A 22,351-nucleotide genomic window follows, 5' to 3' on the forward strand; every position below is an offset into this window, starting at 1 on the left:
GGGGACTGAATGCCATCACGGTACGAGACTCTTATCCCTTACTTTTTGCTTTCATCGGCTTTCGAACTCCTTGCAGATGCAAGGATATTCACCAAGCTCGACCTTCGAAACGCCTACTATCTGGGCCGCATTCGTAAGGGCGACGAATGGAAGACAGCCTTCAACACCCCTACCGGACGTTATGAATATCTTGTCATGCCTTTCGGCCTCACCAATGCTCCAGCAACTTTCCAAGCCATGGTAAACGACATCCTGAGTCCCATGATAAATATGTTTGTTTTTGTATACCTGGATGACACCTTGGTTTTCTCCCGAGACGAAGAAGAACACAAGAGCCATGTCCGTCAAGTTCTGAAAAAACTCCTGGAACATAACCTTTATGTTAAAGCAGAGAAATGTGAGTTTTACGTCTCCACTATCTCGTTTCTGGGTTTCATTGTATCTCCCGAAGGAATCCAGATGGATCCAGCCAAGACCGAGGCCGTAGCAAATTGGCCACAACCACAGTGTCGCCGAGATGTGCAACGTTTCCTTGGTTTTGCTAACTTCTACCGTTGTTTTATTCATCAGTTCAGCACTATCGCATCACCTCTTGACGTTCTGACTTCATCCCGAGTCACCTTTCAGTGGTCGCCAGAGGCCGAGGCCGCCTTCCAGCAGCTCAAAGTAGCCTTCACCACAGCACCCATCCTTCGGATGTCGGACCCTCGTAGGCAGTTTGTGGTGGAAGTGGACACCTCGGACTCTGGAATCGGAGCAGTCCTGTCCCAGCGAACCATGGAAGGTGGGCGATTACATCCTTGTGCTTTCTTGTCCAGGAAACTGTCCCCTGCCGAGCGAAACTACGACATTGGAAATAAGGAACTTCTGGCTGTCAAAGTGGCCCTGGAGGAGTGCCTGGAGGGGGCAGAACAGCCATTTCACGTGTTTACAGACCACAAGAACACCGCCAAACGTCTGAACTCTCAACAAGCCCAGTGGGCGCTACTCTTCGCCCGTTTCAACTTTCACCTGTCATATCGCCCCGGATCAAGAAATGCCAAGCCCGATGCCTTGTCCCGTATTCATGAGGCCGAATCCAAAGCAAAGGAACCCACCACCATTTGTTGCAAAACAAGCTTGTAACACTCAAGCATCCTTTCCTTTCATTAAACGTCCTGCTAATTTTCACTGTTATCCAAGTGTTTTCTCCGCTAGCGTAGCTCCTAGCTTACTTTCCTGCTATGGCTCCCCCCTTTTCCTCTCCCTCTCGCTCTGTTCGGTGCTCGTGTGTCTTATGTTTTGCTTATCCTCTGCCTCCTTTAGTGATGGACTAAAGACTTAGAGTCTCGGCTTCGCACTTTAGAAAACAGGCCAGCTAGCCAGGTCCCTTTAGCCGGTGCGGAGCCTCCTAGCTTAGCTGCTACCAGTACCCCGGCCGGTCCCAGGCAGCTGGGTAACGACTGGGTGACCGCTCGTAAGAAACGTAGCTTTAGGCAGGCGCCCACGGTTCACCACCAACAGCTTCACGTTTCAAACAGATTTTACCCACTCAGCGACACACCCGCTGAGAAACCCACTCTGATCATTGGTGACTCCATAGTCCGAAGGTCAAGTTAGAGAATCCAGCGGTCATAGTTAAGTGTTTGCCTGGGGCCAGAGCGGGCGACATTGAGTCTTATCTTAAGCTCCTGTCTATGTTACCGGGCGAGGGTCAAACTAGACTGAACGGTATTCTAAAACACGCTCCTTGAGCGGGGAGACAGACTACAATGGCCTACAAACTGAACTGGAGGGAGGACCCAAATGCACGACCCACAGACAGGACTGACAATAAATGATTTAATAAATAAATAGAACATACAGACAGAGGACAATACAAACTAAGGACGCTGCGTATGCAGGATAGGCCGGAAATAAATAATGCAAACTAACACATATAACTCACAGGTAAACTAAAGATCACGGCAGAGCAGGAAACTAAATTACCATCCAAAAACATAAAACATGCAAACTGTAGCTAAGCTCAAAACCTAAGTAGCACAAAACTAACAGGAGTACTCACTGGTCAACTGAAGATCACTGCTGAGCAGGAAACTAAATAAACCATACTAAGAACACCAAACATGCAAACAACAGTACCTAACACAAACAGTGAACAAACACACAAACCTGGACAGAGCACAAAAGCACGATGACACTGTGACACGTAACACGTAATACGTAACACATAACACGTAACACGCAATGCACCAACAAAGACTGTGCACAAACTGAGACCTTAAATACAAGACAAGACAGGTGAACCCAATCAAACTAATACAGGAAACACAAGACAAAAACAAGGACACAAAACCAAAAGGGTGAAACCAGGCTGCCCCTGGTGGCGTGGAAGCCGAGTCACAACAGTCCAAGGATAAGCGTAAGTACGCTGAGATCGTAATACACGCAGGAGCTAATGACGCCCGGTTACGCCAATCGGAAGTCACTAAAACTAACATTGAGTCGGTGTGTTCGTTCGCCAAAACAATGTCGGACTCCGTAGTTTTCTCTGGACCCCTCCCCAATGTGACCAGCGATGACATGTATAGCCGGCTGTCATCGCTCCACTGCTGGTTGTCTAGGTGGTGTCCTGCAACCGATGTGGGCTTTGTGGCTAATTGGAACACTTTTTGGGGAAAACCTGGGCTGATTAGAAGAGATGGCGTCCATCCCACGTTGAACGGAGCCTCTCTGCTCTCTAGTAACATGGCCATGTTGTTTAGTCTCCCGACTCCGTGACAACTCAGAGTGGAGCCCAGGACGCAGAGTCGCAGTCTTACACGCCTCTCTGCATGTTCTCTACAGCCGCCACCCACTCTTAGTCTTAGTTATTGCATAGAGACTGTGTCTGCTCCCCGACCACCTAAACTATACAAGTCACAAGCAAATCAAAGAGGAGTGACTTACCAGAATTTAATAAACATCAAAACAGTTCCACTTACAGAACAAAGTAACAGTAAGTTAATAAAGTGTGGTTTAATAAATATCAGATCTCTCTCATCTAAATCCTTGTTAATAAATGACTTGATAAGTGACCATCACATAGATCTGTTCTGTCTCACTGAAACCTGGCTGCAGCAGGATGAATATGTTACTTTAAATGAGTCGACTCCAAAGAGTCACATAAACTATCATGTTCCAAGATGTACAGGTAGAGGTGGAGGAGTAGCAGCAATTTATAAATCAGATTTATTAATTACTCCTATACCTAAACATAGTTAAAACTTATTTGAGAGCCTCACTCTGAGCCTTTTTCACCCAGACTCTAAAACCCAGAAGCCAGTTGTGTTTTGTATTGTTTACCGTCCTCCTGACCTTAACTGAATTCTCTGAATTCTTATCTGACCTAGTTCTTAGCACAGATAAAGTCATTGTTGTGGGAGACTTTAACATTCATGTAGATGTTGACAGCAACTGTCTCAGCACTGCTTTTAACTCCTTAATAAACACTATTGGTTTTACACAGCAGGTAAATGAACCCACTCATCGTTTTAACCACACCCTCGATCTTGTCCTGACATATGGGGTTGAAATTGATAATTTAATAGTTCTTCCCCAAAACCCTCTGTTATCTGACCATTTCTTATTAACTTTTGAATTTAGCACAATTGACCTTACAATAACTCGAAAGAAATGTTACTATAGCAGATGTTTATCTGACAACGCTGTTGCCAGATTCAAGCAGATGATTTCATCATCTTTTGCCTCAATGCCTTGTAGATACACAGAGAACAGTCACCTTAATCCTTATGAACAGGTTGACTGTCTTTTAGATGATGCTGCAGCTTCTCTACGTACAATGTTAGACAAAGTGGCTCCTCTGAAGAAGAAGGCAGGGAATCAGAGGAGGTTAGCTCCGCAGCCTAAAGCAAAGGACTAGACAACTAGAAAGACAGTGGCGTTCCAACAAAATAAATGTAAACTGCATTGCATGGAAGGACAGTCTAATAAAATATAAAAAAGCACTTGTGCTGCTAGAAAAACATTCCTCCCTAATTGAAGAAAACAAAAACAACCCTAGGTTTCTTTTCAGCACTGTAGCCAGGCTGACAAAGAGTCATAGCTGTGTTAAGTCTACTATCCCCTTAAATCTCAGCAGCAATGACTTTATGAACTACTTTACTAATAAAATTATCATCATTAGAAAAAACATTCAGCAGCGACTTCTTCCAAACGACAGAGAGCACTGTCTAGATCCATCAACTTCAAATATACCAAATCCTCTGTCTTACCTAGACAGCTTCTTCCCCATAACTCATATGGAGTTAACCTCAACAATCAACTCTTCCAAGTCGTTCACTTGTCTTTTAGATCCAATCCCAACCAGATTACTCAAAGAAGTTCTACCTTTAATGAGCTCGTCCATACTAAATCAAATCAACCAATCTTTACAACTAGGCTATGTACCACAGGCTTTTAAGGTGGCTGTGGTCAAACCTCTATTGAAAAAAACAACCCTTGACCCTGGACAACTAGCCAACTATAGGCCCATTTCAAATTTACCCTTTATTTCCAAGATTCTTAAAAAAATCGTGGCTAAACAATTATCTGACCACCTGAGTGGGAATAACCTGTACAAAGATTTTCAGTCAAGATTTAGAAAACATCATAGCACAGAAACAGCTCTGGTTAGAGTCACTAATGATCTTCTATTAGCTTCGGACAATGGTCTAGTTTCTGTCCTTGTCCTGTTAGAGCTTAGTGCTGCATTTGATACAATTGATCATAACATTCTATTACAGACACTAGAACATAGAATCGGGATTAAAGGAACAGCATTGGGATGGTTTAAATCCTATTTGTTGAACAGATTCCAGTTTGTTCATGTTAATGAGGAATTCTCCACATGCACAAGGATTAGCTATGGAGTACCACAGGATCTGTGCTTGGTCCAATTCTGTTTAGCCTATACATGTCTCCTCTAGGTGAGATTATTAGAAAGCATTCTATTAATTTTCATTTTTACGCAGATGATACTCAGCTATATATGTCCTTGGAACCAAATGAAACAGATCAACTAGTCAAAATTCAGGGTTGTTTAAAAGACATCAAATCCTGGATGTCCCAAAACTTCCTTTAACTAAATTCAGATAAAACTGAAATTCTTATTGTTGGGCCTAAAAATCTGAGAGAGACACTATTGAGTCAGATAGCCACCCTAGATGGCATAACATTAGCTTCAAATTCTACTGTGAGGAACCTTGGTGTCATCTTTGACCAGGATCTCCCTTTACATCATACATTAAACAAATCTCCAGAACCGCCTACTTCCATCTTAGAAATATAGCTAAAATCAGAAGCATCCTCTCTCAGAGTGATGCAGACAAACTGATCTATGCATTTGTTACCTCTAGGCTGGACTACTGTAACTCCTTACTCATAGGATGTCCTAACAGCTCCTTAAAAAGCCTACAGCTTATTTAAAATGCTGCAGCCAGAGTTCTGAAAGGACTTAGAAAGAGAGATCACATTTCTCCTACATTAGCTTCGCTGCCTGTAAAGTGTAGGATAGAATTTAAAATTCTCCTACTCACCTACAAAGTGCTCAATGATAAAGCTCCTTCTTATCTTAAAGACCTCATAGTTCCTTATGCTCCCAGCAGAACACTTCGTTCTCAGTGCGCTGGGCTACTTGTGGTTCCTAGAGTGTTTAAATGTAGAACGGGGGGCAGAGCTGTTAGCTACCAAGCTCCTCTCCTCTGGAACCAGCTCCCTCTTCAGGTTCGAGAAGCTGACACACTCTCCACCTTTAAGATTAGGCTTAAAACCTTCCTTTTTGATAAAGCTTATAGTTAGAGATGGTTCAGGTCACTGGCAATGATTGTTAGTCACAGGAACCATCTCTTAGTTAAGTTGCAATAGACATAGACTGCTGGGGGACTTAATTTATACACTGAGCTCCTCTGTTTCCTTCTACTTCTTCTGTCCAATAACCTCCCATCATTGTCCCATGTTTAACTAACCTTGTCTCTTTCTCTCCAGTAATTGTGCTTCTCTCCCTCTCTCTCTCTCTCTCTCTCCCTCTCTCTCTCTCTCTCTCTCTCTCTCTCCTCCACTCTGTCCTCACCTACAGGTATCATTGGACTCAAAGTTTGGTGTCTGTGATGGGCAGCTGCGGATCCAACCATCCTGCCTGTATCCAGTCCCTGGTCCAACCATCCTGCCTGTGCTCTGTTGTTGCTTGTTGTTGTTGCTGTGCTTTTCTCTCTCTCAATCCTCTCACCCCAACCGGTCGAGGCAGATGGCCGCCCACATCCAGCCTGGTTCTGCTGGAGGTTTCTTCCTCGTTAGAGAGGAAGTTTTTCCTCTCCACTGTTGCTGTCTAATTGTAATTAAAGGCTTGCTGTATTTGGGATCTGTTGGGTTTAGTTGTGTAAGGTCTTAAACCTTACTTTGTAAAGTGCCTTGAGATAACTTTGTTGTGATTTGGAGCTATATAAATAAAATTGAATTGAATTGAATCCTCCCCGCGTCATGCCTAGTAGGGGCAGTTACATAGAAGGTTGAGTCCAAGAAGCGACGAGGGGTCTGCCAGTTCCACCAGCCTGTCCACCTAACCGGCTGTTCGTCCCTCCGGAGCTTCGGGGGGAGGTAGTCCACAGGGCCCACACATCCTCTTTCAGTTGCCACCCTGGGGTCCAGCGGACTGCCTTCGTCATTGTCATGTTCGAGAATATGTAACCGCCTGTCCTGTCTGTTCAGTCCACAAACCCTCTTAAAGACCACCTCCTGGGTTCCTCCAGCCGCTTCCCATTCCGCATCGTCCTTGGTCCCACATCGCCCTGGATTTCGTGACGGACTTCCCCCATCCAGAGGCCGAAGCTTCCCACAGCTAAGCAGACAGCCCAAGCAGTCCTGGAGCACGTTTTTCGGCTACATGGGTTCCCGAAAGATGTTGTGTCTGACCGAGGTCCACAGTTCGTGTCACGTTTCTGGAACGAGTTCTGCAACCTATTGGGGGCCCAGGTCAGCCTGACATCCGGGTATCACCCTGAGTCCAATGGCCAAACCGAACGCACTAACCAACAACTTGAAACCGGTCTCCGTCTCCTGGCATCAACCAACCCATCTACGTGGTCCCAGCAGCTCCTCTGGGTAGAGTATGCACACAACACATTACCATGCACATCCACCGGAATGTCACCCTTCCAGTGCGCATACGGCTACCAACCTCCTCTGTTTCCATCCCTGGAGAAAGAAGTAATCATCCCCTCAGCTCATGCCTTGCTTAGACGCTGCCGGCATACTTGGCCCAGGCCAGGAGAACCATGATTCAGTCCCAGGCTTGCTACAAGAGATCAACATCGATCCCAAGCACCTACTTACACCGTCAGCCAGCGGGTCTGGTTATCCTCTCGAACCTGCAAATCAAAACCCAGTCACGTAAGTTGTCACAGAAATTCATCGGACCATTTGCCATTGAACGCATTATTAATCCCACATCGGTCAGACTCACTCTTCCCAGGACCATGAGGATTCACCCTACCTTTCACGTAAGCCGAATCAAGCCGTTCCTGTCAAGTCCACTGGTACCGCCCACTCCACTACCACCTCCACCCCGCCTAGTCGATGGCGGTCCAGTCTACACCGTCCGTTCCCTGCTAAACAGTCGCTGCTGAGGCCGCGGACTTCAGTACCTTGTGGACAGGGAGGGATACGGTCTGGAGAAACGATCATGGGTTCCCGCCCGGGACATTCTGGACCACAGCCTCATCCAAGAGTTCCACCAAGCTCACCCGGACCTCCCTGGGCCGTCTAGGAATCTGTCCTAGACGAGGGGGTTCTGTCACAACCTCAGTCAACTACTTCACTGTCTTAGTCATTTCCGGTTTTATTTTGTCACCACTTCCTGTTTAACTCCCATATCCAGTCAGTCCAGCTTTATTTCCGGCCCTTGCTAAGCTGACCTGCACATCATCAGTAATCAGTAGTTCAGTAATTAATCACCACCTCTCACCCCAGCACCTTGCCAGATTGTCTGCGTTCATTCCATGACCAGCATTCCAGCGTTGTCGAGTCTCCAGTTCCCGTGCATGACCCAGTTTGGTAATACCGTTTTGATTCTAGCCCAGTCTCTGATAGTCCAGTCTAGTGTGTTTGACCTCTGCCTGTTTTTTGACCACGTCCTTGCCCATGCCTTGTCGGACCTTGTTTTTGCCAACCTATGTATGACCATTGCCTGCCTGACTACGTTCTTATTTAAAACACTCATTTACTCAAGCCCCGCTGTGCATTTGGGTCCTTCCACCGTTGTGCCATTGTGACACACAGGATTTACATGCAATGATGAAATCTGGTGAAATTACAGTACTTCTGCTTTTGCAGATGTTTCCTGCCTCTGTGAATTGAATTTATTTTATGCTGCTTTGAAATTAACATTTAAATGTTTTAATAGCATCTTTATTTTCATAAAAACATCTCCCGTTGATAAAAATTTGTGATCACTCTTTTGGAGGAGTACATTCAGTACAAAGTCATTATGAGCAACGGATATGTTGCTATGGCCCCAGTTATTGATAATAAACCTTTATGACAGACAAATTGCATTTAACAACAATTTATAGTTTGGGGTTAGGGTTCACTCTCATATAAATGTATGTAAACGATTGACAGCTGTGACCAATCAGCTGTTGGCGTCACAGCTGTCTTACTGTATAGGGCAACCCAACGGCAGAAGCACTGCTCCAGTCTACATGCCGCTGCCACTGTGATGCTAATCAACCAGGACAACCAGAGCATGACCTACTTTAGTAAGTTGCTACTCGCCTGTTCCTGACATAATTTCCTCATAATCTGACCCCAAACCCACAGGTTCATAACTAGCCATGGGTTTACCATTATTGCATAGTTAATAACAATGTGCTCCTATTAAAGGCTCTTATTTGAGGTTGGTCTAGATTAACCACAGGTCTTTGTGTGCTGAATGCATGCTCCCATTTCAGGGCCTGGATTTTGAGCACTAATTGTGCAATTGTGAGTGAAAACCATGTGGCCTGTAAATGGCAACTGTTTGCTTCTGTTCCACGCTGCCATTTGTGTCCTTTATTTATGAAATTAAATTGAAACATGGTTAAACTTCAAGCGTTATTGTTATGCTAATGTCCACACTGGACAGAAAAGAAACCAAATGGATTAGATATTAGAGTATTAGATAGAAGAGGTTAATTAAACATAGCAGCATGTTTTACAAAAAGGTTAGCAGGTATAGTTGTACACGTTGTACACAAATATAATATAACTTGCCTGTAGCGATGAAGCCATACTCGGGAAAACATCCGTCTTTGTTCCTTCTTGTGGCACGAACACAAATTATTTACAATTTTTATTATAGTTATGTACACAAAATAAATAAATAAACTGCAGCTCACTATATCACTTTGTGGTTATTGCACAAAATAAAGTAAAAGAACAAATCAGTTTATAAAGTTCCAACATATTGGTTGTTCCAAATTTAGAGGGCGTCGTTTCATCAGTTCACGTTTAAGTCGGAATATTCATAAACTGTCTGTGAGCTAGACACAGCGGAAAAGAAACCAGGGCGCCTTCAAAATAAGATTAATAACCTAGTAAGGAGCAGGCTTACAGAAAAAAATGACTTTTATAGTCTTAAATCATCGTTTGAACCCCATTCAAATTACAGCATAAACAATAAATACTCAGTGTATTGATTAAACATGTTTCCTATTTCATTTGACCTATTTCGAATACCTATTTGCTATTAAGTATAAGATGGTAAAAGGGCAAACAAGCGTTAAATGTAAATAATATTGATCAACAAAAATAAAAAAGATTTCTTTGAAAGCTAACTGACTGACAGACGCTGCAGGTGATGTGCTCGCCACATTAAACTGTACTCAGGCTTTCTTTTGAAAGGCAGCAGCGGAAACGGCGCTCCCTACGGCGTGGCGCTCGATGGAGCGGCAGTAGCAGAGGAGTAGGAGCGGCCGGTTCCTCCCAGCAGCCACTACGTCCGCAGCGAAGCTTTTCTTCTCGCAGCAGCGGTAGCGCGGATTTCCTCACACCGGATATTCATTACATAAAACACACTCGCGGCTGAAAGCGGCGACAACAGGACGCTTTCCTCCGTCGTGTATCCCTCCCCGTCAAACCTCTTGGCCGTCGTTGCTCTTCCCGTTTTTATTTTTTTATTTTTGTACATTTCTGTCTTGTGACAGCTTCTCCGTGGCGCGCTCGGGTTTCATTTGCCGTCATGGTAGATTATCACGCTGCCAATAACCAGTCTTCGGCCGGCGGGGCGCAGACCTACATGGGGCAGGAAGACGCCTGGGACCGAGACCTGCTGCTGGACCCGGCCTGGGAGAAGCAGCAGAGGAAGGTAAGCAGAACCGGAGCAGGGCCCAACAGGGCCGCGTCGAGCCGGACTGAGAGAATGAGACGGCGGGCAGAAAGAAAATGGCAGGGGAGGGATGGGACCGGGTGGGATGAGGAGTGGAGGTCAGAGACGGCTGCGGGGCCTAGGATCCCCGCGGCTTCACACAGTGGCCCACTTTCCTGTGAGCGTGGCCGCCTCTCAGCTCTGAGTCTTCGCTGCGTGTGTAACCTTAGCTGCTGCTCCCACCCTGTCAAACGTGTTAGTTTTTGCTTTACCTGGCGGAAAAGGACGCCACGTTGTTGTAAAAACTAGTATCATGGTGGCGCACAGTCGCGTCTGATCGTGTGGGTTGTGGAGGAAGTTACTAATAAAGGCATTCTTAAATTATCTTAAACTGTGTTGGTTGACTCGACTTGACTAGACATGAGTGCTAGAAGAGTGTCCTAGACGTGGAGACCTGATGTCTGGGTGATTATTATTCACTGATTCATGTCTGATTTATGACTTGCGCCTGTGATTACGATCTAGACACATCTCTAAGAAATTACCGTTTCTCATCTCACTGAGCAGAAAGAAACTTCCGCATGCTGTTTATTCAGCTTTTAAAGCACATGGATGAACTATAGGGAGCATCAAGTCTAACACTACACCGCTGTTATTGGTCCCTGTGCTCCAGTGTCTGACCCCTAGTTCTCTTGACATCTTTCAGCAGATAAGCTCAGTGCTGAAGGCTCTGCCAATATTTGGGCTGCTTGGGTGCAACTTTCTCCAAGGACCCCAGTGAAAGTCATCCTAGTGTACAGAATACCTGGCTGAACTCCTTTCACACTTAATAATTATCTTCTAGAAGCCATTCATGCTGATTTTGAATTGGGGATGGATGAAAAGGAAATTTCTTGTGTGCTTCCTTCTTTGACAGAATGATGAAGAGGGTGTGTGCGCAGCCCCAGCCAGACTGTACACCCGACTTTAGTCACTAACTAGCCTAGATGACTGGCATTCCTTCTAGTGGTGTGACAGCATGCCAAGCGTACAATCACACATTTTCATTTGGCCACTCAGCGGTTTAGTCGTCACCATCACACATTCCTGCCATTGATTTCTGTGGAACCTGGCAGGTCCAGTCCTCTGGTGTCAGCTGCTGCCATTCAGTCGACTGTGGGGACGCAGAGCATTTTTGCCGAGATAACAAAGGTCAAAGTTTGTGTGTTTGAATAAACCCAGTAACCAATCATTAACAGAGTGTGGCTGTTGTGCAAACATGGGCTGTTTTTCTTCGGTGCTGAATCTGTAGTGGACTCTGAAAGCTGTTGGCTCAGAGATGCAGGGGAACCAAGAGCAAATTCCAGCTGTGTATTCATGCTCACTGTGCCAGTTATTGCACAAAAGTGAGCAAATGTCTCTCACCGGGGGATTGAGAGCAAGTGGATAAGATGTGTGGTAGTGTAATGTCATAGACTCTTGAGAGTAAAAGAAGTGGGTAAAGAAATATGTGGAATTTGTGGGACAGGACTTGATTGAGAAGGGTCAGTCAGTTACAACACTGCAAAGTCTAAACAAAATGTCATTTTTATGTACCACTTTCAGGGTTTCGCCCTCTGGTTCACTGAGTGAACCCAGCGTGTCCAGTTAACTGCAGTGTGTTGCATTCAAAGCTTCTTGCCAGGCAAACATGTTATTAGGCCTGTGTCACTGCTGCATGTTGGAACATGTCAAAGTATGTAGTTCTCATTGTGACAGTCTGCAGGTTTACACAGTACAAGCCGAGCCAGCTCGCAGCAGCAGTTAGGCCATGAGGTGGGCGGAAGCCAACGAGCCTGGAGGCATCACAGATAACTGGTTGTTCTTATCTGTCAGGGAGGACGCTTGAAGTCTCATTGTCTATTTTCCTAGTTTTTCTGCAGTAATCTTTGGTTAGGTCTCAAAAAACGCTGAAGAATCCAACTGTCATATGCAAACAAGTAAATAACCTGATATGATCATGCAAATCGCAGCAGCTTTAGGATCTGCAGAAAACCAGATGTGCTCCCAAGAATACGATGGGAGAAATTTCCTCCTGGAATCACATCAGAGTTGTCAAGTTTCTCCGTCGCTTCTATGAGGCGTGTGTATCACTAATTGTGGAATGTTTCCTCTCATAAATCTGCTGTTACTGCAGCACTTGTGGTTTCTGGATCTGATGCTTATCTCGCTTTATTTTCCTATACAAGCAGCTGTCACAGTCTGTTTGCAGTGATTGGAGCTAAACTCTGATTATTAGAAATCTGAAAGTTGATGCTGTCATTAGAATTAACTGGAGGTACATTTTCTTTTTTGCATGAGTGATTAGTGCTTAGGCTATTTTCCTCATAAAGCATAAATGCAGCATCGCTGTCATGAATTATGCTTTAACAAAGTTTGTCAGATTTTGCTGGAGGTTTTCTCCTGAGGTCACTGTGGGAGATGGAGTGCATTATATCAGGATGTGTTTTTGGTCACCCAACCCAAGGTGAGGCCCTTTAGTACAATGTTACAGTTATTTGTAACTAAAGTGTACAGAACAGTACATATGTACAGTGAACACAAAGTCAGCAGAGTTTGTTTCTCCCCCGACACAGCGCCAAGACGCACACACTCACACTCTCATATTGGGAAGGTGGGCAGCTGGGCACAATGCTGGTTTGTTCTTTTGCCGCCCACTTTCACATGCTTCTTTGTGACTAGCTGATGAGCAGGCGAAGCCGGTTCACATTGCCTGGTCTGGCTTGATGAGCTGTGACTGACATTTTGTCAGGACAAATGGTTGGAACAATGTAACGTGTTGTTGTCGCCTAGATGGACAATAAGCTGTCCGGTCTCAGAGCGTTTTGGTCTGTGACATTAAAGTCACTTAATGGAGGAAAGTTTTGCATATCAAGCTTTTCGTTGTCTGTGTGCAGTTTGGGACGTGGCTGTGAATGCAGCTTCTAGGCGGTCCCTCAGTGCCAGCTGATTCCAGGTCAGCTGTGGGGAAAGCCCTCCACCCCAGCTGACTGTTCACAGACTCAGCTTGTGGATCTAAACAGAAACCCAGCCAATGTGAGGACAGAGCAGACAGGAATGTAACCCCCTCTGCTCCCTCCACTGCTCTGCCTCAGCGGTGGTGAGGGAGCACACAGGAGGAGACATTCCTTTGGTGGCAAAAACTTTCTAGGCTGCGGGAGGGGGTGTTTTCTAAAGGGGGGTGGGCTGTCCTCTTTCTTTGACAGTAGACAAAAGGCTGGGAGGGGGAGTTGCAGGACTTCAGAAAGCAAATCCTCCTCTGGGTGTGTGAAGAAACGTTTTCAGCTGATTCTAAAAGTCGTGACGCTAATTCGCTAATCTTTTCTATAAAGTATCTTATGCTGAGATGTTTGCCCTTGAGCTCCCACTCTCTTTGTGCAGTTTAGACTGCAAGCAGGACCCAGGCGAGTTGAATTTATGGATTTATTTCATGGCTGACACAACTACTGCCCTCCCTCCTAATTGTGGCTGTTGTTGAGCCTTTTCTTGGCTGTGTGTAGTTATGGGGATTAGTAAATAGCATTTCCCACTGAAAAATTGAAACTGGCAACAATAGGGACTAAGAATTTCGTTTTGGTTGACTCCCAGCGCTAATGTTGGTGACTGACCAGACGTATGTTTTCTCCTTGATCAATGTTGTAGAGCTTGTTTTTTTTTGTTTTTGTTTTTTTACATGCAAAGAGGGTTCGAGCGTCCCCACCAGGGGTTTGTCCGGTAAAGCTAACAGTGTGTTTGAGCTTGGTGTCCATCTTCTATGGTCCATTTAGCATAAAAAAAGTTAAATAAAATAAGGAACACTTATAACAATATAAACAAGACAAAACAATATAATTGAAAATCTGCAGTTCATTTTTTAGCAAGTTCCTCATAAACAGCATGGCATTGTTTAAATGGAAGGATTACTGTAACCTCATCACACCCCCACTGTTGATACATGAGTGATGGGGAAACGCTGCAATCACTGTCTAAAAAACAGTGAGTTCTGCAGTAGCAGTAAGGACATGGAAATATGAGGACAGGAAGACATGATCATATTAACAATCTACAGGAAAAACCGACTCTGCAATCGTGCCTCCTCACAGACTGTGCGTCCCTGCTCTGTATCCATGGTTGCAGAGTGCAGTCAGCGTTCGCACATCTACTCTATCTTTGAAGCTGCAGCGCTCTGTATTTTTGGAAACACTACTTTAGAACAGTGCCATCGTTCTACATCTGACAGAGAACGAGAGTTCAATTTCAGCAAGAATACATCACATAAATAGAAAAACAAACAAGCCCTTTTTCATGTTTACTGCTGACCTCTGGTTTTGAAGCAGACCAACGCACCCAATTGCTTTGTAGGCCGGCATATTGATGGATGTGTTTCACAAAAGCCGTTGTTACAGTATGTGCATGGCTGCAGACTTCTTTTCATTACATTGGTAACAGTAAAGGTGGACGGACGGTCTTTATGACCTGGTCCAAAGGCCACATCACCCACGCTAGGTCTGAGGGAGAAGATACCTTACAGGTAACTTGATAGGAAGCTCGGGATCTACTTATGATGGGAGCCTGACTCTTACCAGCTGTTCCTATTTTTAGACTTTTTTTTTAAATCTGTAATTCATTCATCTTATTATATATCTTATTATTTTGTTTTTTGTGTATTTCCCTTGATTTGACCTGTTTAACAAGTCAGTAAGGTCTAACTTGATGATTGTACAGCAGATGCTTCATTGATCCTAAAACATTTGTTCCACAGCAGTTTTCACTTGTCACTTTATTGGCCAAGTGTTATTCCTAATTACTTGCCTTCGGTTAGTCCTTGATACAGCCACTTAAGGATCAACAGACTTTTGGGGGTTGGTCCATACCAGGGATTAACAGTTATCACAAGATGATTGCCTAAAATGCTTCAATTTTGTCAGAGGTAGACTCAGGTCTACCTCTAATAGTTTAAGACACCAACTAGTCATATGCTCTTGAAGCTGTGCAGTCAGAGTGGGATAGACCGCAGCACCACTGCTGTAGTCTCCCACAGATTATATCCCAGCGCAGATGAGAGATTAGATCCAGATCTCACACGTTTGACTTTGAGTCATCAGAAAGTTAGGTAGCATGGAACAGAGACTCTGATGCAATAATCAAAAAATGGATGGATGTAACGATAACACTTCATTGTCCCTTTGTTATACATTAAACAAATCTTGTTTTGAAACCTGTAGTCTTTTTTTCAATCTGTTTGATCCCAGCAGATACATTTCATGCCCATAAGAGCAGGAGAGAAAATAAAACCAGCATAGGCTCAGCCTCCAGAGATCAAAATCTCCAGGATGTTTAGCATGGAGCTGAATGATGCATAACTGATGTAAACACATATATTCACACTTGGTTCCTTCAGTGTTTCATGAGGGTAAAACTAGAATACAGCCTCATGTGTGTCTGCATGCAAGGCCACACCTAGACAGGTTATTCTTCCTCTGAGGTGGGTGTGTGAGAGAGACGGAACGAGAGAAAACCAACCAGACAGCGCTTGTCTGGTAACAAAGGCTGCGCTCAGATGCTAAAGCCTTTATCTTACACGCCGGGTACCTGGATCAGAGTTTAACCTGATGAGACTACTGGCAGATGTTGCCTATTGGTCTCCAGACAAATGGCTTGTATTACAGTGGCTTTTCAAATGTAACACAGGTGACGACAAGCCAGTCTGCCAGAATTTAAATTGTGTAGGCCTGTGTTCCTCTTTGCCCAGTGCCGCAGTTTGAGCACCATTAAATAATGGACCATCACATCACAGAAGAAATTAGAGCACAGAGACAACCTTTTCTGGCTTAAATGTGAATATGTGAGCGTGCAGGACAATGCACCTGAAGCAAGAGCGTTTTTGTGGGTTATGGGTAGAGTCTGTGTTATGTTGCTTTCAAGGCAGCATTAAATGATTGTGTTGGGCCTTCAGGTTTCTCTGTTCTCATTCATAGCAGCAATGCTCTGCTCACCAGAGAATCCCACGTATCACTCCTTCTGTCAGTCGCTCACTGTCCATATTTGTTTCTTTTCTGCATTAGCTTCTAGTATTTGACCTATGAAGTCAACAGGCTCAGACAGAAACTACTGAGTGTGTTGCCATTTGTTGCTCTGTTTTTGTTTGGCCACGGCATTTTTGAAAAGCTGAAAATTTTGTCTGTTTATTTGGTTTCTGTCTGTACTGTTGGACACATTGCTGGTCAGGGATCTCCAAGACCAGCCTGAGGACTGTTCATAACTATTTTCCTCTCTTTGTTTTGTTCCTTTGAGTTAGTCCAGAGCTTTTCTATAGCAATACCTGGGATGTATGAAAAGATCTTGTCCTACCACACAAAGAAAAAACAATAAATCTGTTTGTGTAACCTTAACAAAATAAAATGATATCATTGGTTATTATTTGCTTTACTACAGTGGGCGCAATTACATGAGACAGGTGTCTGATATTAACACTGCAGCTTTACCAACAGTTTATGCAACTGCAAAAACAGGTGTGTCAAACACTTGGCCTCAGGGTTTGGAATAAAAGTCGAAAGTACAAGTATTATTTTCTTTGCACTTTGAGAAATTTCTTATCTCATCAAAGAAGTAGAAAATAGACTAGTGTGACTCAGGAGGTGGCGTTGGGCAGTGACTGCAGGCAATGTGTATTTCCCTGGGAGTCAAAGTCATAGTAGTAGAAGAAAAGGAAAAGACGGCTCTGAGGTTTGTGGGTTTTTTTTCCCTTTAGATTTAAATCTGGGAATGAATATAGTCACCACACATGCAAACAGTCCAGCAAAGCCCTCTGAGTCAGACTGAACAGACAGACAGATCACGGTTTGTGTGTCACCCCCGCCTTAATGGACCAGATGTCTAGCCAAAGACTAGGGAATGCCTGCCCTGTTTGTTTACTGATGAAGGGATGATTTGTCTCCAACTGTTGTTAATAATGTGTTTGACACTAGTTTCACTATAGACAGTTTCAGTTACTATAAACAGATAACTGCAGGGTCGAAGCAGGACATTTTAAAGGACAGTTTTAAAGAGTGGTGCATTTCAAACCATCTAACCTGTAGGTTTTACAGTATTTCAAATAGTTTTTAGATTTTAATGCCGCTAAACCAGCTGTTGTAGCAAAGCATGACCCTTCTCTGTGCTACTGCTGCTGTGGATGTGGGTCGGGGAAGTCCTCTGCCCTCTCCACCAACAACCACAAGCCCACTATCCTGTCTAATCCAATCAAAGCCAGCCTGCGGAGGATTATTTAGCTACCATTCCCCCAGTTAACAAAGGCTCCTTGTGCCTCCTCTGACTTGCAGCACTGCAGGGAGTTGTGTGCTGCAGCAGCTTCAGAACCAGCTCAGCTTTGTCTTTGGCGTGTGCATCATCTCGGCGCACTGGTTTTGGAGACGTATTGGCTCGTCATTGCTCCGTGAGAACCACGCTTCAAGTGTTTCCTGCTGAGCTCGTCACCTTCAGCACCATTTTTCTGCGCTAATGGCTGGTGGTTTATTTTTGTTTTCAGTCTGATGTTCACACAACGTAACCTGGTTTCAGTTGATTCTAAATGATTCGGAGAAGCAGGAGTAAGAGGAAGAAACACCACTAATAATGGTCTGCAGAGTTCTAATGGAGGGGGAGTGCGATAGTAAACAGTGGTTTTAACAAAAGGAGCCATGCAGTGGTTTATTCTACAAACACCAGGTGCTAAGATGCATTTTAAAAAAGATGCTGTGCTCTTAGGCTGCTTAGCAACAGCCCTGAAGCAGGGTTGTGAAGCTGTTGTGGCATCCTGCTGTGTAGACCAATGTCTGTTTTCACGTGTGGTTGCAAAAGGCCTGAATGCAATAAAAGCACCTCTACTAGAAGATGGCGGCTGGTGAAGTGCAAGAGAAACGCACAGATGTAGATCCGTTATTTCTGATGTGTGTAATATCCTGTTGAACGTTGTTAAGACGCCAGTGCAGGTTTAGACCTTGGCTGTTCTTGCACCAGTATCGGAAGTGGAGGAAACTCAATATTTAGAGGAAAGGTTATTTAAACCACACTGTGGCTGTGCAGCAGGAAGTTGAGCATTTCAGTTTCCTTGCATTTAGCGTTGACCATATATGGGCCCTCAAAGCTTTCAGGAAGAGCCTGACAATGCTCAAAAATGAAGCTGATGTGCAAACACATTTTTCTTCATTCTGTGCTTACAGAATGAGAATGAGATGTTGATGGTCGTCTCATTGTTAGTTGCTTGTACACAGAGTGAAAGTGATTGAGAGGATCAGACTCACTGATTCACTGTCTACATGGAGCAGGCAGGATGTGCAAAGAGGAGAGGGACCATATTTCAAAAGTCATTTTAAAGGGATTACACTGATCTGCAGCAGTGACCTGGTTACCCCCAGCCCTGAATGGCTCAGTGGTAGCTTCCATGAGCGAGACTTGGACCTGGAGGGGCTCCGATGGGGGAGTGTGTTTTAAGAGTCTATCTAGGGCACGAGGATCACTGCATTAAATCAAGTTAAGGTTTTAGGTTAGTGAGGGAGGAATGTGTTTGCGTCTAAATATGCAGCGCAGTCATGATCACCAACTTTTACGTAATTAAATCTTAGTCAAACATGTAGGAGAATAAAGGTCAAGCCTATCTTATAGATGAAATGTCTTTTAGCCAACAGAATATTTAAGAAAGTAAAAACACTCCATAGTAACCCAGTTGTTCCAGAGCTAATCCCAGAGCGCCACTCGTAGCGATCCCATCTCTGTGACACTCTGTGGTTGATTTAATTTCTATTTGCATGCTGTTTTGCCTTGGCATCCGCTCGGCTGTGCATGTATCAGCGGAGTACGGTCATGAGTCATGAAGACCGTGAAGGGTGAGCTATGGAGTGTGAGAGCTGGGCGGAGGGGATAAGAGCCATTTTTGTGTGTATTATATATATGAATCAACAACAAGCGGAAGCACAGGAATAAGCAGTGTGCTTCACCTTGCCTCAAATCCTCCTTGAGGTAACCTCAAATGTACTTTCCTACCAAAGGGAGGACACTTTGACCGGTCCTCACTTCTTTGACGGCATGTTTGAGGGTTAATATGTGATTTTTAGGGCTGAGGTTAGAGTTTTGGTTCAGAATATAGCAAAGAATAGACGTCTGCCTTTAATTGTGATGGTAAGAGTGAGGGGCTAGGGAAGGCATTATGTCAATGATGATCCTTGCTTCAATGGATGTACAAGGGTGTGTGTGCATGCGTGATTGCGTGCACCTTGCTGCCCTCTTACACCATCACTGCCGCTGTGACAGCCAGTAAAATATGTTGCCTTATAAGGTAAGAGCACACGAGGTGGGTGGACAGAAGGAGGGGCAGGAAGAGCCTGTTACCGCGACAATGCTGCTGGGCAACTGGGACGGCCTGAAACTCCTGTTTGGCTGCATTTTAAACGCGCACGCACACACACACACACACACACACACACACACACATTGCTTTTTATTTTCTCTTCTTTATCTTACTAATTTCTCAATCCACGTAATTTATTTATTTAAGACTTACTATACAAGAAATATTTTTGTTTCTTTTTTTATCTCTTTATTAACCCCCGTGCATGAACGTTGGTTGTGGTCATAGGAGAGATTAGTGGCACACAAGCAACAGACTCCTGCACTAGTGGGGAATGTCAGGAATGAAGATTTATAGCATCTCCTGAAATGGCGTGTTTGTCATTCCACACACTTGCAGCTTGCTATATTTGTTCACGCACGCTGCTCCTTTCTTTTGTTTTTCCTTTCTTTTCCTCCTCTTTCCATTCTTCTATTCTCATTCCCCCCATGCCAACCTGCTGTGGCCTTGGCTTTATGCTTTATCTGCTGTGTACGACCAGAGCTGCCAGGGAGGCAGGTGAGGCGCTGCTGCCAGCTGAGCTTCTGGGAAAAGACACTTTTTTTCCCTTAATAAATAGAACCCAGTGCCTCCTCCTTCTGGTTGTAGATGTGTTTAGTCACACAGTGGCAGGCGTTCAGCTTGCTAAGTTACAGCCTTAAAACATTATTGCATATGGTTGTCATAGTTTCATTTCCCTACAGAATCTTTTAAATGATTTGTGAATAAGCATCCATTTAACAATAATGACTTCCCTGTTTTCACCAATAACTTCCTCCAGCAGCCGCAAGCTGGTTTCAGGTGGTTTCTATGTCATTGTTGGCAAAGACACCACAATCAGTAGCTGTAGTGTTGTTTTATTTTTACATTATACAACATTTATTGTCTGTGCATCTGTAGGAATGGTTTTAATGAAGCCAGACTACATTGTACAGTTCAGTGTTCAAATATGAACAGAGTCTCAGAATGACACATGCAAGGTGATGTTTAATGTTTGTAGATGTAGCTGTTTTTAGTATTCACTATTAACTAAAACAACACAACAAGTGGTCCAGGGTGGATTTCATAACTGGCTCCTGTGGTCTGTTTTGTCTCGTCCCAACAGTGTCGCCTGTTGGACTGGTGCACAAACTCTTTGCTTTAGTCACTTTGCTTCTTTTGCATGAGATGATCAACAACAGAACTGCAAAACTGTAGGGCAGCTTTGGAAAGATTCAGCCGCTCTTTCATTGAAAGAGCAAAACGAACAGCTGACGCTCTGCTCTGCCAGCTGCTATCAGACCTACGAAATGCCTGATGGGGACTGTAAAAACACATGCACACAGAAGTGGGTGAGTAGTAATAATGACCTCAGCTCGCTGAGTGAGCCATGCTGCTGGAAGGAGGGGAAACGCAGCGCTGGCTACTGGTTCTGGCTGCCCTGACCACCTCCTGCATTTGAGTCTGTGAGACCAGAAAGGAGCCACTTGTACTTCACATCAAGGTTCTAGGAGACGTTGGTGGCCTTAATCAGGTCTTGTCTGCTGTTTGGTTTTGTTTCTCTGATGATGAAGTCAAGGTCTTCTCTCCATCGCGATTCTGTTCATGACTCGGACGCAAACCACATATTCAGAACAAAATAAGTCAAAGGTTTCTAAAACAAACAAAAACCTGTCTGCGTCTTAACGAAGCCTTTCTCCCTGCACTCAGCATCCATCAACTTTTCTTCTGGAAATGCTTGTTTAAAATGTTCCTTTTTTAAAAAAAACTGGGTTGAGTTTCATTTTAGAGAATTTGTTAGAATTTCCTGATCTGTAATAACCACAGCGCTGCTTGTTGGCCTAAACCAAGCGTGACACAGTTTTTTTTTATTTTTTTTATTTTTTCTAGTTTCTCAGAAATGTGAGAAGGTTTCCAAACTCTCACATGGTGGTTGGGAAATGACTCATTTATTGCAGCTCTTGGGTGGAATTGAAATTCTTTGATTGTAAAACGGTGCATTGCGACACCTGTCCTCGTTACTTCGGTTGCACACTTATTCTGTGTTTTTCAGTTCTTGAGGCGTGGCTTATATGTGAAGGAGTTTAGTTCTTGGGCTTCATGAAAACATTGACCTTTGATGTAATGAAAGAATCATGTGATATATGATTATTTCAAGGAAGTGGTTCAATTTCTGAATAATACTAATTATGCTTCTCGTTTGTCAGAATTGTTGTTTATGGGTGGCATTAATATAGGTTGTTTTCCTGCTGTAGTTTTGCTCAATGAACACAGTGGTACTACCTGGCCTTTGACCTCTGTAGGCTGTTCAGCCGCACCTTACTTAACTTCCTTCAGACTTGACTCAGCTTTCACCAGGAGTCCCCTTAGTTTGGATGGACTTTTTGCGGTGTGGCCGACCTTCGTCCTACGGGACCTCCAGTTGTAAATTCTCAGTCTTCACCCTTTGCTCAGGGTTCAGTGTTTTACATCTTACACTTGGACCCGTTTGCTGCATTCCTTCAGAATTAACATAGATGCCCTCTGCCCCTAAAGTAGATTTGCTGGATGCTGAATGGCGAGGAGAAAATGTAACAGACACAACACAAACTTTTTGTCCTGGTTCTGTGCCTGCTCTCACTGCATCTTTGTGCCGATAGCATCTGTCTTCTTGT

The 22,351-nt window shown here is 44.2% G+C and overlaps 1 protein-coding gene across 6 annotated transcripts in view; it reads left to right on the plus strand.

The window, feature by feature from the left end:
• Positions 1 to 9,947: 9,947 nt before the first annotated feature.
• actn4 (actinin, alpha 4) overlaps positions 9,948 to 22,351 on the plus strand; it is a 31,234-nt gene continuing 18,830 nt past the window's right edge. For 4 of the 6 annotated variants that reach the window (XM_029170831.3, XM_029170836.3, XM_029170832.3 and 1 more), the window contains exon 1: positions 9,948 to 10,357. In XM_029170831.3, the coding sequence (XP_029026664.1) occupies positions 10,232 to 10,357 (126 nt within the window). In that variant the 5' untranslated portion in view covers positions 9,948 to 10,231. The remainder of the gene's footprint in view (positions 10,358 to 22,351) is intronic. The other 2 variants (XM_029170833.3, XM_029170835.3) reach the window with 1 other exon arrangement.

This window comes from Betta splendens, chromosome 13, assembly GCF_900634795.4.
Source record: "Betta splendens chromosome 13, fBetSpl5.4, whole genome shotgun sequence".
NCBI lineage: Eukaryota > Metazoa > Chordata > Actinopteri > Anabantiformes > Osphronemidae > Betta > Betta splendens.